Genomic DNA, 14633 nt, shown 5'->3' on the forward strand with positions numbered 1-14633 from the left:
ATTTCGATTGACTAATTACTATTTCTATTGTTAAGGTACCTTTTTAATACCAATACTTACTAAATCATCAAACTTTAAATTTTTAAATAAAAAATTCCATTTGTCTCTTTAAGACTATTTGAATTTTGTTTCTTGTTCCATTGAAAAAAAATTATTGTAATTTTGGAGAAAAAAAACCCATGTCGCATAATATTGCGGTCTGGTTAGCTCACATTTGGGGTTGAAATAATTATTATCGCTGTAGAATTCTTCCCTTTTGTGTGTGTGTTATCTAAGCAAATTATCATTTAAAAATCAGAGTGGATGATGAGTGTGACATCTTCAGAGTGGCTACAATAAGGATAAGAAAACACAGTGCGGTAACCAAACTATTGTATAACATATTTGTTGGAAATCGGGCTGATAATTTTTTAACCAATTTAAAATGAGAATCATGCTCAAAACAAATGTGAATCAGTTATGTTAAAATGAAAGTAAAAGCAAAAGCAATTCTATTGCATTAAACATGCCCACGTTGATGCTACCACTTTGTGCTATTTCCCCTGATTAATAAATATCCCTGATAAATAAATACCCCTGATTAGTAAATACCCCTGCTGAAAGTGACACTTGTTCGCTACATTCACGCATCGTTTACGGTTGCCTAAAGTAATAATAGTTGAAGTTACCAAATTATTATAGTTTTCAATATAAATTTTCAACTGTTTTATATATTTTTAAATACTCTAAGACTGTGAAATAGAAATCTAAATATCTGTGCTGTATAAATATTTCAATTTTATAAACTAACGGAAATTCTCAGATTCAGCAATTATAGCCTAATTACATGCCATAGCAAAGCCACCAGATCAATTTTCAGTTTCCAAATCACCCCTTCGTGACCAGAACGCACGCATAGCGGCAGTTTTCCTCCTGAACGAAACCATTCGTCGTTTGGCTCTGCTGTCGAGATATTGCAATTTCATCCAAGCAGCGACGAGAGCCGTTCTGTTATTAACACCTTTCGCTAATCATTTATAAAACCCTGCATCATCTTTCATTTGCTCTTATTGGCTTTTAGACCACAGATGATAGCCAATCAAGAGTGTAAAATAGCGTGTAGTTGCGTTCTTTATACGTAGATGAGTGAGATGAAAACGATTTTATAATGCAAATGTCAGAATGGAGGTTCTTTTTTCGCCGTGGCTTGTTCTATTTCGGTGATTTCGTATCAGGTACAAAAAAAAATATGTTGATATAAAAAAATGTCTTGCATTGGGTGAGTTACAGATGCTATTTATGAATCACAACTAGAAAATATCCACTCATACTTTGAATGTTTTGCACTAAATATTCTGCACCTGCTAAAGTTTAATATTTGTTTGCATTATTAAATGTTTGAAATTTGGAACAGAGACATGCACTTATAAAGTAAAATGGAGTGCATTTTAAGCTTTAAGAAATAAATAATTACTTTAGAACTGTTAGAAGAATTTTTTGTTTTTTTTTATTAGAAATATAAATCCACAAATTTTGCCAAATTTTTAATTTCATATAATCAAAAAATATATCTTAAAAGTGCCAAAAAAAAATCGACAACGTAAAAATTAAATTTTATAAAGAGCCAAAGAGAGATAAATGAAACATTTATAAATAAATAAAATGTTGCTTTGAGGTTTATCGGAACAAAAAGGAAAAAATTTTATAATTGAATTCTCTATTCGTGTTAAACAAAAAAAAATAATCGTTATTTTTTCATAAATGAATGATTTTTTAACGTTTTCCAATGATTTTTAAGAAGAAAATTACCGTAAAAAAATTTGTTACTTCTAATTATCTTACAAGATATTTTTACTGCTCTTGAACCTTTGCCTAAATCTGAAATAAGTTTTAACAAAGTTTCCTTGATTTTTCGTCCTGCTTTCTAATTTAAGCATTTTGAAATACAGCCAAATAAATTCATCTATTAAAAAGGACTATACAAGGGTTATATTATTTATTTTTGATAGGTGTGTCTCATAGTAGAATTATGAAGTGTGAAAACGACGTTGCGCTAAGACTATCTCTTAAAACATTCATTCCTAAACGCACATCTAGAAAAACATATCGTTTACAAAATACCTCCTAATCTTCTAGTGTGTTGTATCTTCATGATACATTTGTGACCTAATTTAACACATTTGTGACCTAATTTGATACATTTTCAAAAGTACCAACTACGTTTTACATAGACTATCTTGTTTACAAACACGACTATTTACTTCATGAAAGACAGAACCAACTCTGGATTACAATCACATTTCTGCTTGCATTTATTAGGGTGCTTAATATATATGTATAAAAATATACTTCTATAGAGAGTATACCTACGAACATGAATTCGTATTCCTACATGTGTTAAATGCATGGTGCTTATAATATGTGAGGATTTACTATCAGCAAATCACACTTCGAGCTTTAAACCAAACCTGTGACAATCTAACATGGAAGATAGTGCCAAAGACAAAGAAGAACCACTTTTGCGACCACCTTGCCTTACTGTCGTCACGTCCATCAAAAGCAGAAGCTCAAACTGCTTGATGGACCCGACCATAACCCCATGGCTGCCTGGTCTCAGTCTCACCTCCCCTTTAGCTGCAACGAATGACTGGAGCACCAAAACACCTCTGGATTATAGGCCATCACGTGATGAAGTATCTTCCCAATCGAACAGCAACTTTGGGCAATGGCCTTCACAGAGAATGTCTTCCGACAAACAACGACTCAAAAGTTCCAGAAGGAAAAAGAGAACTGGCAAAAAGCAGAAAAAGAACTTGTTAAACGTGGAAAAAGGTAAAGACGATGACCAACTCTCGCCACTAGGCAGAAAGATCATCGTGTTTGTGGCCGTGTTTCTTTTTCTTCTCTGTATTTTGTTAGTTGGTGTTACTTTGAGGTTAGGACCTGTGATAGACGAAATGGGTAAGCCTACATTTTTTTTATCCATTTATTTAATCATAGCAAATTATCCATTTATTCAGTCCGTTTGTTATTGTTATCCGTTTACCCATTTATTCAGTCAATTTTAAAGTTACTTCTTAGTAAGCAAAGCGAATCGATTCCTTTTAAATGTCATATTTCTGTTACTCGTATAATATGACCCATTAGTACAGCAGAACATTTCTTTTAGAACAGTACTGTATTTTAGTGTGCAAGCATTGCATTCCCATGAAACACAACCACTATATTTCTATGAAAACCTCATTATTTCTTTATGAGAATAGCAGGACATTGCTACGAAAACAACACTATATCACTTAGAGAACAGTATTTTCAATCTATACTATATAAAATTATATGGAATATAATTTTATATAGTATAGATTGTAATTATGTAAAATATATACAATATGTAAATTTATGTAAAATATATATTTATATAAAATGTAAAATTATATTCATATAAAATTATATGGATTAAAAAGACTGCTTTTATAAGAATAGATTGCAATAAGAATATAGTTGTGTTTCTATAGGAAAAGCATAGTAAACTTATTAGAACTGCAATACTATGGGAATGAGAATAGCCTTTTTAATCTATACAATTTTACTGAAAATTGAATGGATCAAAATCGCCAAGAAATTTTAATTTTAAAATCGCTTTCATTTAATATAAAATAAATAATTTTACTTATTCTTAAAAGAATTTTTTTAATTAAAATTATTGTTGCCCAAAAAGGGACGGAATATTTTAATTACTGATGCAAATTGCAGTTTGTATTTTGCAATGAAATAAATAGTTCAATTTGTGGTTACAACTTCTTGTCAGGGTCACCCCTGACTGAAAAAAGTAAAGCCTGATAGTAGAACCATTTCATTTTAACTTGTTTTCGGGCAGAGTAAATCTATTCTTTTCTTCAAACTATTCAACAACATCTACTTTTCCTCAAAAACGAAGCAGTTTTATATATTTTCTATAATTGTAGAAAAAAATCTTGAAAGTTACAGATAGTTTATTTTTCTTGAAAAAACTACTAGAATGAAATGTCTTTCTTGCCAGTTTCTGCTCTTTTCCGTCTTAACATAGATAGTAGGCTTTCAGCCCCGCTTCTCGTAATCTTGTGAAACTTGATCACGATTTTTCAAAATGTCTCAAATTTTTTTAAAAAGTAAAATTTTCCTGAAAAACATAAGGATTGTAATGATATTCTGAGAGTGATATTGATGCAATGAGATATGCGGTGTTATTTAAACAGACATGCTTGCTAGTCCATATAATTTAAATATAAAATGAGATTATGCTTCTGCGGTTAAGGACAGAGCTCTGAAATTGCTGATCCTCATAGCAGAACGTTATGTTTGTCTGCTCCCATCTTTGAAAAAGTAAGTTGCATATACAATATATGTGCCAACTTGCTCTGACATTGTGAAAAATTAATTTTGGATGCAGCAATATTTATGTTTTAAAATATAAATCTTGATTGAAAATGTCAAAAAATATTTCTCTTCGTCACAAATAATTTAAATGCATGTATATTGGATCGATTAGATATTATTATTACAAAACTCTTTGAGTCTTCAAAAAAGTTTTTTATTTCCTGTGGTAATGAAATAATTCTTAAAGAGATTTTGTCGGTAAATGCTTGATAGAATTTAGTCATTACTTAAAACAGATTAAATAAGCAAGCTTTTTATGTATGTTTTAACTATTCGAATGTAGGGGTGGTTTAAAGTACATTAAGATAAATGTGTTAAAACAGGAATCTAACATAAATGCAAATATTTTGTTACCACATTAAATATAATTTTTTCTGAAAAATGCAGAAGAGTTAGCAGATACATAGTTGAGTCGTTATAGATCCGATATGCGTACTTATAAATTAATTGTGGGGTATTGGATATGCAACTTAACCCATTTGTACCAAGCGCCATTTTTAAAAGAACAATTACTTCAAAATCGAAAAATGTGGTAGCACAATTAGTTAATTGATTAATTTATTGCTAGAATTATTTTTAATACTCTACTATACCTTTTAAAATACAGGCAAAAATAGTCAAACATTTGCAAAATTTAGTTGTAGTTATTTACCGTGTTTTTAATTATTTTGGCGTGTACGGAGCAGTTGGCATTACTGTCAACAATCCGTTATTGTTTACTGTGCAATCGAAGATCATTTCTATAGTAGGAAATGATATGTCAAGGGGGTATTAATAACAGTAATTACAAGATGGATCTGAAATAAAGAACATAATTTTTTTAAAGCTAAAGTGGTAGGAAAGTTGTAATGTTAAGTGAAATTAAAATTATCATCTGGTGGAAATAAATGCCTACTACCATATTTTTTCTGATAATACTTTTTAATGAAGGTCCGGTTTCATTGTATGAAAAGTTTTAGTTGAAAATAAGACAAAAATAATTGTACTTAAAGTTCGAATGCAATTTTTTTTTTTTTTTTTTTGGTACTTGAGAACTAAAATAAAAAATTTTTTTTTACCCTAATATCCTCTTTAGAGATCGTCGAAAAAAAACTATCAATTTATCGGTCATTGGCAAGCGTAACGATGTATTTAAAATTACTGCAATATGATCTTGTGAAGAATTAAAAATTAAGTAGGATCAAACATAAAACAAAGTATAAGTATATATTTTTTTAAATCTATTATTAATTTATTAATAAAGTTGTTTGTGTTGTTTCGATTGCCAATTTCAGTAAGCCTCCTTGGGAATCCTAGCGAATTTAAGACAGAGGGTGCATTTCTTGTTTTTCAGTGGCGCCATCTATGTCTGAGAATATGATTTAAACCACAGACAAATCACAGTCCATTTTATAGGTTGGACCCATTCATACATCCATTCATCCATCCACAGATCGTAATTTTGACATGAACCAGAGAACGATCAATCTCTAATTCAGTACCCCCAGAAATATTGATTTGTTATGGGAATAATGAAGGACTTTGAGACCCCGACAGATTCAACGTGCACCAGTCTCCATTTAACCAGCAGGTTTCGAACTTCACGTTCTCACAAACGCGAGAATACATCATAAAACACTTAAAACGCTTCTTTTTATTCAAACTCTCTATCGATTATTGATATTCATCTTCTTTTTAATATCTTCGTTCAATAACTGCAAATTAAGTGAAATATAACATAAAATTGGTTGTTTTTTTCTTACTTTTGAAGTATTCTACATTCTTAATCATGGGCTTACAATAAACCATGAAAGTTTCAAGCTCATTTAAAAAAAATACTCATTGTATTTTCTATACACCCTTACTTAACTGTCCATGGCTTCCTCGAAAAAGATTTATTTGATTTCGTTTTTCACGTGTATTCAAGCATTTTATGGAATTCACTAAGAGAGAATATTATTCCTGTTGTTTTTCTTGTTGTTGTCTTTGTTTTAGTTATTTCTGTTGTTTTGAAACACCGTTTTCCCTACCCATCTGAGTTTTTACTCAAAATAAATTGTTAATTATTTAAAAATAATGTGTAAACAGACAAATGACAATTATTTCTCATAGTCTTTTCTTTTTTTTTTTAATTATTACACATACATATTCAGGCTTGTGTGTTCAAAGCGTAGTACAGCTTATAAGCTCTTAACAAAGTTGAAGAACAAATTATACAATTTAAGAAAGGACAGTCACATGAATGCATCCAGGGTTACGGTGAGATTCGATCTTGATACATCCACGCTACAAAGCATTTGATGAGCAGTTGGAGACGCTATCTTTTCTTTAAACACTTATAGGTCCCAGACGATAAGAAATTTGCCTTGAACTTGATTTCTTGCAACATTTCATATTTCAGCGACATATTCTTTTTCAACGAATGAAAACTAAATCAGAAATTTTTGAAACAAATAAAATTGTAATAAATTTTTTCCCCAGTGTTTAAGAGCGTGGACATATGCTTATTTGACCTTTTTATATCTGTTTTAAGTATTTATCTGTAGTGGCGGGCAAAATTATTTATATTGTATTGTATAAAACTATTAACCCATTTGCTTTGCTAACACTAGGAAAAATAGTTTCATACAGAATGAAAATTACGTAGCAATTGGATGGTAAGCTGAAGTTTCAGTCCCAGAAATAGCTGGTAGATATGAGTCTTGCTCCCGGCTTTCACCGACCACAATGCAAAACGTACAAATATTCTCAGTTGTTGACGGATTAGGATTCTCTTGCCATTGGTTTGACTGTGGCAGGTTAGGATTTTCTTCTACATGTAACGCTCCTCAAATATGGATTAGTTCAAACAAAAAAATCTCTACGAAGTCTCCAGTGATTGATCAAGTAGTCCTTTTCTCTTCTAGGTTTGGTTCAAAGTTACGGAGTTTAAGATTGGTTGTCGTAAATCCAAAAACTAGGTAGCGTATGCTTTTCTCGCTGGTAATTAAAAAAAATACTTACTACAAATTCCTTAATATTGTGGAACATATCCCATGACAATATTCATATGCATTTAAAAAATAACCTACGTTTTATTTTACTACCGGCCCAATTCTGATGTTACAACTACCAATCTTTAACTCAGTAACCTTGCAATTTTGAACCTAATCCAGAAGACAAGGGAACTCCTGGATCAAACTAACCTTCATGGAGGACTTTTTGATGGAACTAACCCTCATTTGCGTTACATGGAAAGGAAACCATGTAAATCTTCCACGGTTAACCCGACGGCAAGAAGATTCCAACCCATGATCCATCTACCACTGAGGATATAAATAACTGATGTTTGATAACTTAAAAGCTATGGGAATATTAACACGTTCACGCCGGGGTGACCCACCGGTGGGTCACGCTAGATTGTCTCATCGGGCGGCACACCGGAGTAAAAACTAGTAACAAATAAATTTGATTTTTTAGTTTTTTTTCCGGGAATAATAAAAATCCATAACTACCATTTGTTTTTAACGGATGCAATTTTATATTGAATTTGCTTCTTCGCCGTGATAAATTTCCTTACAGTGAATTGTTATTGTTGAGAATAGATTAACTCCTCCCGAATAAGTTCTTCTCCCAGTATTTTCTCTTTTCCGTCCCGCTTTCAGGCGTAACACCCGGCGTGAACGTGTTAAACGCGAAAGTATGTGAAATATGAGATTAAAAAAAGTAATACTTATCTTTTTTTTTTTCAGTCTTATACTAACTTTCAATAGCATTAAAAAATAAAAATTACTTTTACAGTAGAGGATTAAAGAGACCAAACAAGAAATTTATCTATAACAAAAAACATCAGAGTCTTAACAAGCACTTAACAAATCACCAATCCAGTATCCACAACACCGATGCATTATCCATAAATAAGCCTCCACCAGATCATCTCTCACGATACATTCTTGTTCAGTCTAACCACTAACCTTAATTCTGTCTTGCTTTTTTTTGTTTACCAAAATGGTAAATAATGTCTTCTCCAACCGAATAACAGAATAGTCTTCAAAAAGAAAAAGATGTTCTCTTGTTTGTTTCCCATTTCCGTTATTCAGTTAGCCTCCGAGCAATCTGCTTGATTCATGTCCTGTGTGTTGGCACAACGCCTTGCTTGTTGAACTAAACAACTTCGAAGAGCAAACCTTTACACCTCGTTTCGCAGCCCATAACGAGCTCCCACGGAAGGGATTTATTTGGTTTCGTTTTTTCCACGAGAATTCAAGTATCAACAAAAAGAGATCGAAGAATATAATCTTTGTTTTTTTGAAACAATAGTTCCATTTTGCTTTTAGTATTTGTTTGTTTTTAAGGTGACGCCAAATCTAATATATCATCGAATTTCCGAAAAAATTATTTTTGTCTGAAACGTTAGGATATTTTATGTTTGCCATTTATTATCGACATTTTTATCTCTAAAATGATTAACGGATCCCAATTTTTTGTCAGCTATAGAGCTCTAAATTGCAGATACTTAATGAGACTCTGCTATATTTAACATTTATTTCGTAGGAATGAGAAAATTCTATTAAGTGCTATATACTATTCTATTTAGTATTATACTATTCTATTTAGTATTATGCTATTCTATACATTACTGTATTTAGTACTATTTTTTTAATATTATATTTAGTATACTATATAGTATTTTATTTAGTTGAATTCTATATAGAGCATTTTAAAATATTTATATTTGGATTTGAAATACACTCCATACATGCATGAACTACCTCTTATTAAATAAAGGGATTTTCATCATTAGATATACTATCTTCATATAACGGCTATTAGAAGATTTTAGATACTATAAACATATATTATTACATAACATGCGAAAGGTGTTTTTAGAGGAGAAGAGTGGTAAGGTTTAATCTTCAAATGCATTTATCAGATGTATTTCTAAGTTCTGTTGGATAATAAGTATGCATATGCTCATATAGCTGATTTGATTTATTTGTATTTAGTGGTTGTCAAAATCATATTAAATTAAGTTCATAAATCCAAGAATTATAAGTAAACTTATAAGATTCTATAAAGATAATAATTCTATTAAGATTTAAAGCTAAAAATGAAATACTACGGATAACAACTACGGATCCGTAGTTGTTGGCAGTTATGGCAGAGATGCCAACTTACTCCACTTTGTAAAAACATATTTTCTAGTGGTAACGAAATTTAGGTAATTAGTAGTTTTCATTTTAAGTAATTTTTCTTAATAAGTAATTTAAGTAATTTTCCTTCTCAAGTAATTTAAGTAATTTTTTTCAGTCTTTCACGTGGTGATACTTTAGAATAGTGGATGTAATATCCTTAGTTTTACAATTTAATTATTATTAACAAGTTGCCACCCTATGGGTTTTAGGCACACTCCAGAACAGGGGTTTCCAACTTACATGAGGCCGGAGGCCGCAAATAAAAACACCAGTCATATGGAGGACCGCAACATTATCAAAATTTTATATAGGAATATTTTATGTTTGAAGGAACATTAAATATATTACTGTCAGATTTCTATCAAGTTGTACAAAACAAACATATTGAATTACAAATTAAAATTAGAAGTAGATTATTAAGCAACATACACGATTATTTTTGTATTTGAATAAATATTTTCTTGGATGCAAAACCTGAGAAATAATTTTTTTTTGCGCCGTTGGTATGTTAAATTTCACAGAAAAGAAAAAATTAGGTTGTTTTATTTACGAAAGAAAAGTATTTTAAACCCATATAGATATTTTTCGAAAATTGTTCCCAAAAAATGACAACTAATATATTTTAGTTCGCGGGCCAAAGAAAAAGGCTTCGTGGGTAGTATGTTGGTAACCATTGCTCTAGAATGTAGTACCAGTGTGGCAGCAAAAAGTTTAAAAAATCGAGAAAACAAAGTATTTTAACTAAAATTATAATAAAGTTATTTACTAAAATTATAATATATATATATATATATATATATATATATATATATATATATATATATATATATATATATATATATATATATATATATATATATATATATATATATATATATATATATATATATATATATATATATATATATATATATATATATATATATATATATATATATATATATACTCTTATGTAATTTCAATGTGTCACATTTCTCTTCACATCTTTCGAAAGATTCATAGCAATAAAACAATTCTTGCACAAAAAATTATGTGACTTTAGCCAAAAGACAAACATTTAATATAGGGAAAAATGTAGATAAAATATATAGTTATTACTATTATTTATTTATTTATGAAATAATCTCTTGAACTGTTCGATGCAAAAAATTCTTATATGTTCAGAATTTTAAATTTTTTTAAACCAAAATCTAATTTTTCACTTAATTTGATTAATATAAAAAAAAGTGCTTAAAATTTAATTTAAACAAAATAATTGAAGGTTGATGAAATAGTACTCCATTTTCTAAATATTTCTAAATATATATCTTCTGAAATGAATGAATCTGTAGCTCAGGAGTTAAGAAACGCCCACATTTGATTTAATTCTCAAAAATAAAAACTGGTAGGTAGTCATCTATATTCAATTTGTTTATTCCTTTTCTTTAAATAATGCGTTTTTACTTTAGAATATACTCTAAACAGTCTTCATAAGTAATCTAGTAACAGATTCATTAAAAAAGTGTTACAGCTTTTTATATTCTGGAGGGTTCTGTTTCGAATTAAGGTTAAAAGGTGGATCACAATTGTATTTATCACTAAAAAATTCTTGTTAATTCGTAATAAGCCGTTTATTTTAATGTCTTGGATTAAATGCTTATGTAATAGTGAAGCTTTCTAGAACATTGCCAACTGTTACTATTAATTATGAATGTGAATGGAAAAGATTTAAAACTTCAAGATCTATAAATTGATCAAACATCGATAATTATGTAATTATGTTGTCCTGTTTAAAAATAATGCCAAAGGTAAAAGAATTCCTATCAAATTGACGAAATTTATAAATACATATATGGGTGATTCTTTGGAAACATGAGTATTCGGTCCAAAAAATTTCTTCAAATTTAAAGTCTTCAAAATAATCTAAATTTTTTTTGTGTGTACTTCTTTACTTACATTTATTAATATCTTACAGTCAGCGGTGTAGCTTATTGACATTTGCTCGAGAACAAAAATAAAATAGAAATTCACCAAATTTTGAATACCAGGAAAATTATATATTAGCGTAGAAGTGTAAAAAACAATCATTTTAAAACAATTGTAAGTAACTCAACTTAAGTCTTTATATTAGATGGACAATAAATTGTTTAAATTAATTCTTTTTATCCACTGTAGAAAGAATCAAAATTTTTTAACTATACAAAACAGTCAATGCTAGTGCAAAGTCATTTTAGAATGCTAACAGCAATGATATTTTTTTTAAAGTTATTTTTGAAGTATAGTATTAGATCTTGGACAAGGGACTGTGAATTGCCATATTTCGTGAGAATCACGTATATATCCACAAACAATATTTTATTATTTATGAAACAATATTCCATTATTTGTAAATATGTATAGTAACTTAAAATGTAAGTAAAACAGGCTGCTATGTACTCTATGGAAGTACAATGTAGAGGGTACTCGTAGTGTAAGTTTAGCTTTCGTCGTTGGAAATAAGGGTCTAGTTCAACGGTACTAAATTGATTTCAGGTATGGAACGCTAAATTATTGAACATTTTTTGCGGAACACCGGATCTATAAATAATAGAATGCATGAAAATAATATAAAATAAAGTAAGAAAATAAAGAAGAGAGAAGAAAATAAAGTAAAGATGAGAGCCGCGATGGCTCAGGGTGAAGAGATTTCGCCTTCCAATGAGGTGAACCGGGTACGATTCGCAGTGATGGCAGGTTGATACGAACCCGCTTCCGGTTTGCACCAACCACAGTGCTGACGTTAAATAGCCTCAGTGGTATCGGATCATGGGTTAAAGTCCCTTTGCCGTCAGGCTAACCATGTGAGGTTCTCGTGGTCTTCCTCTCCATTTAACGCAAATGCGTGCTAGTTTCATAATAAAGTCCTCCATGAAGGCAAATTTCTCCCCCAATACTTGATCCAGGAGTTCCCTTGTCTTCTGGATAGGGTTCATAATTACTAGGCTGCGGAGTTAAACTTTTGTAGTCGTCATCCCAAAAATTGGGCTGTACAACGACGGTTATAAAAGAAAATAGAAAGTAAACATGAAAAACAAAAAAAAAACAGTAGCCAGAGAGAAGAAAAATAAATAAAACACGAAAAACTCCTATAGCTGTGAAGGGAAAAATCAGGGTAAAATGCATTTTCACGCTCGATGAAGAAGTGGTAAGTTAAAATTATTTAGTTAAAAAAGGAATCAGCACTCATATGAATAAAACAATATCCATTGCATCAAGATGAGCTGTGTGACAGAGAAGAGAAAATAATTTTGACATTGTCACAATTAAATTTATGCCCAAGTTTCTAACCATGTGCAGCAATTGATGATTTCTCGTAATCTTGATCTATTGATTCTTTTAAAGCGAATGAAGTTTTTAATCAGGCAATGTCTTTCTACTTCTGTTTTTTGGGGATCATCTTTCAAAAAAAAAAGACTTTTTTTTAAAAAAAGGAAAGAAAAAACAATAAAAAGAAAGAAACTTTTTTATCGTTTTTTCAATAATAAACTTAAATTGCTCTTGATATCTATCCAATATTTGAATTCACTGTCCAGGAACTTTATCTAATTTAGTTTTAAATTTGTTTTGGGGGATATACAGAAGTGAGAATGAAACAAATAAGCCACGTTATTGCTTTTGTTGAAATGAAAGCTATAAGAACTGTTATGAACGTTGAAAAGGGTACCCAGGGAAGCATATTTCTTTATTAACAAATGTTTTTTTTTCTCCTTTTTTTTTTTTTTTTTTTTTTTTGAAAAGCGTGATTACACAATCATTACACAATTACAATATATATATATATATATATATATATATACTTTATTGTTTTAATATGACTGAAACCGGTTTACACTAGACGATATAAAATATAAATTTGACAATAGGATAAATTCGACGATATATTATATAAATATAGAATATTTATTTTATCAAGCATTATATTAGTATATTATAATAATTAGATCAAATTATTAGACACACTGTAGTATTTTAATAATTACATGATTTGCGCGAGTTTATACGCAATACTTTTATATTTAAACATGCATGTAATGGGTTTTTATTCAGGAGATTTTTTATATACTTAAATACTTCCTATTTGCATTTATTATAAACGTATTGCATTACAATGTTTACCAATAGATACAGGAGCGTAAACAAATGCAAACCGGTTTCATCCGGTACATATATATATATATATATATATATATATACATATATATATACGCGGGTTGTAAATTAAATAGCGGCAACTTAACCTTGAAACTCACAGAAGGGCGGGCATGCGCAAATTGGATATGGGAGCGGTGAGGTGGCACTGTTGTCGATGTGTAGAGTGAAAAAAACAGTCGATTTGCTTAGAAGGGTAGTTGTTGTGTGGCGTTAAAGTTAGGAGTTTCGTTTCCATCGCTCTAAAGCATGTTTTCAAAAGGTGATCAGCTGTCGTGGCTTAAAATTGAGGTAGCCCGAGGCAAAAATGCAACAGAATGCTATCGAGGATTAGTGGAAGCCTGTGGAGCAAATGTTTTACCGTATAGGACAGTAGCACGATGGGTTCAAGCATCTCGTCTTTTTTCATCATTAAGCCTTTTCACAACATGGTTTAGGGCGATGGAAACGAAACTCCTCACTTTAACGCCACGCAACAACTACCCTTCTAAGCAAATCGACTGTTTTTTTTGCACTCTACGCATCGACAACAGTGCCACCTCACCGCTCCCATATCCAATTTGCGCATGCCCGCCCTTCTGTGAGTTTCAAGGTTAAGTTGCCGCTATTTAATTTACAACCCTCGTATATATATAATTCATAAAATTATACGAAAACATAATAAAGAAACAAAATGTAAAGCTGTTCTCTTGACATAAAAACGTATTAAATTTCTTCCTAGACGAGTTTTATTATATTGAATACCTATAAATTGAACACCTCGAATCGTGAGTTCGTATCTTCTTTAGTATTGAAAGTCCTTATATTACCAGCTTTCATTTAGATTTTTCCTCACTTCTCTCGTAAAATGAAAGAGAATAAATTTTATTCAAATATACGCGATGCACTTTTACAATCCGATTCTTTAAAAGTCAATAA

The 14633-nt window shown here is 30.3% G+C and overlaps 1 protein-coding gene across 1 annotated transcript in view; it reads left to right on the top strand.

The window, feature by feature from the left end:
- The first annotated feature begins 924 nt into the window (after positions 1 to 924).
- Positions 925 to 14633, top strand: part of LOC122270739 (uncharacterized) — a 108387-nt gene continuing 94678 nt past the window's right edge. Inside the window, exon 1 of the mRNA XM_087164557.1 lies at positions 925 to 2940. Within this exon, the coding sequence (XP_087020683.1) occupies positions 2463 to 2940 (478 nt within the window). The 5' untranslated portion in view covers positions 925 to 2462. The remainder of the gene's footprint in view (positions 2941 to 14633) is intronic.

Source organism: Parasteatoda tepidariorum, chromosome 5 (genome assembly GCF_982258835.1).
Source record: "Parasteatoda tepidariorum strain Cologne lab strain chromosome 5, Ptep-v5.0, whole genome shotgun sequence".
Classification (NCBI taxonomy): Eukaryota; Metazoa; Arthropoda; class Arachnida; order Araneae; family Theridiidae; genus Parasteatoda; species Parasteatoda tepidariorum.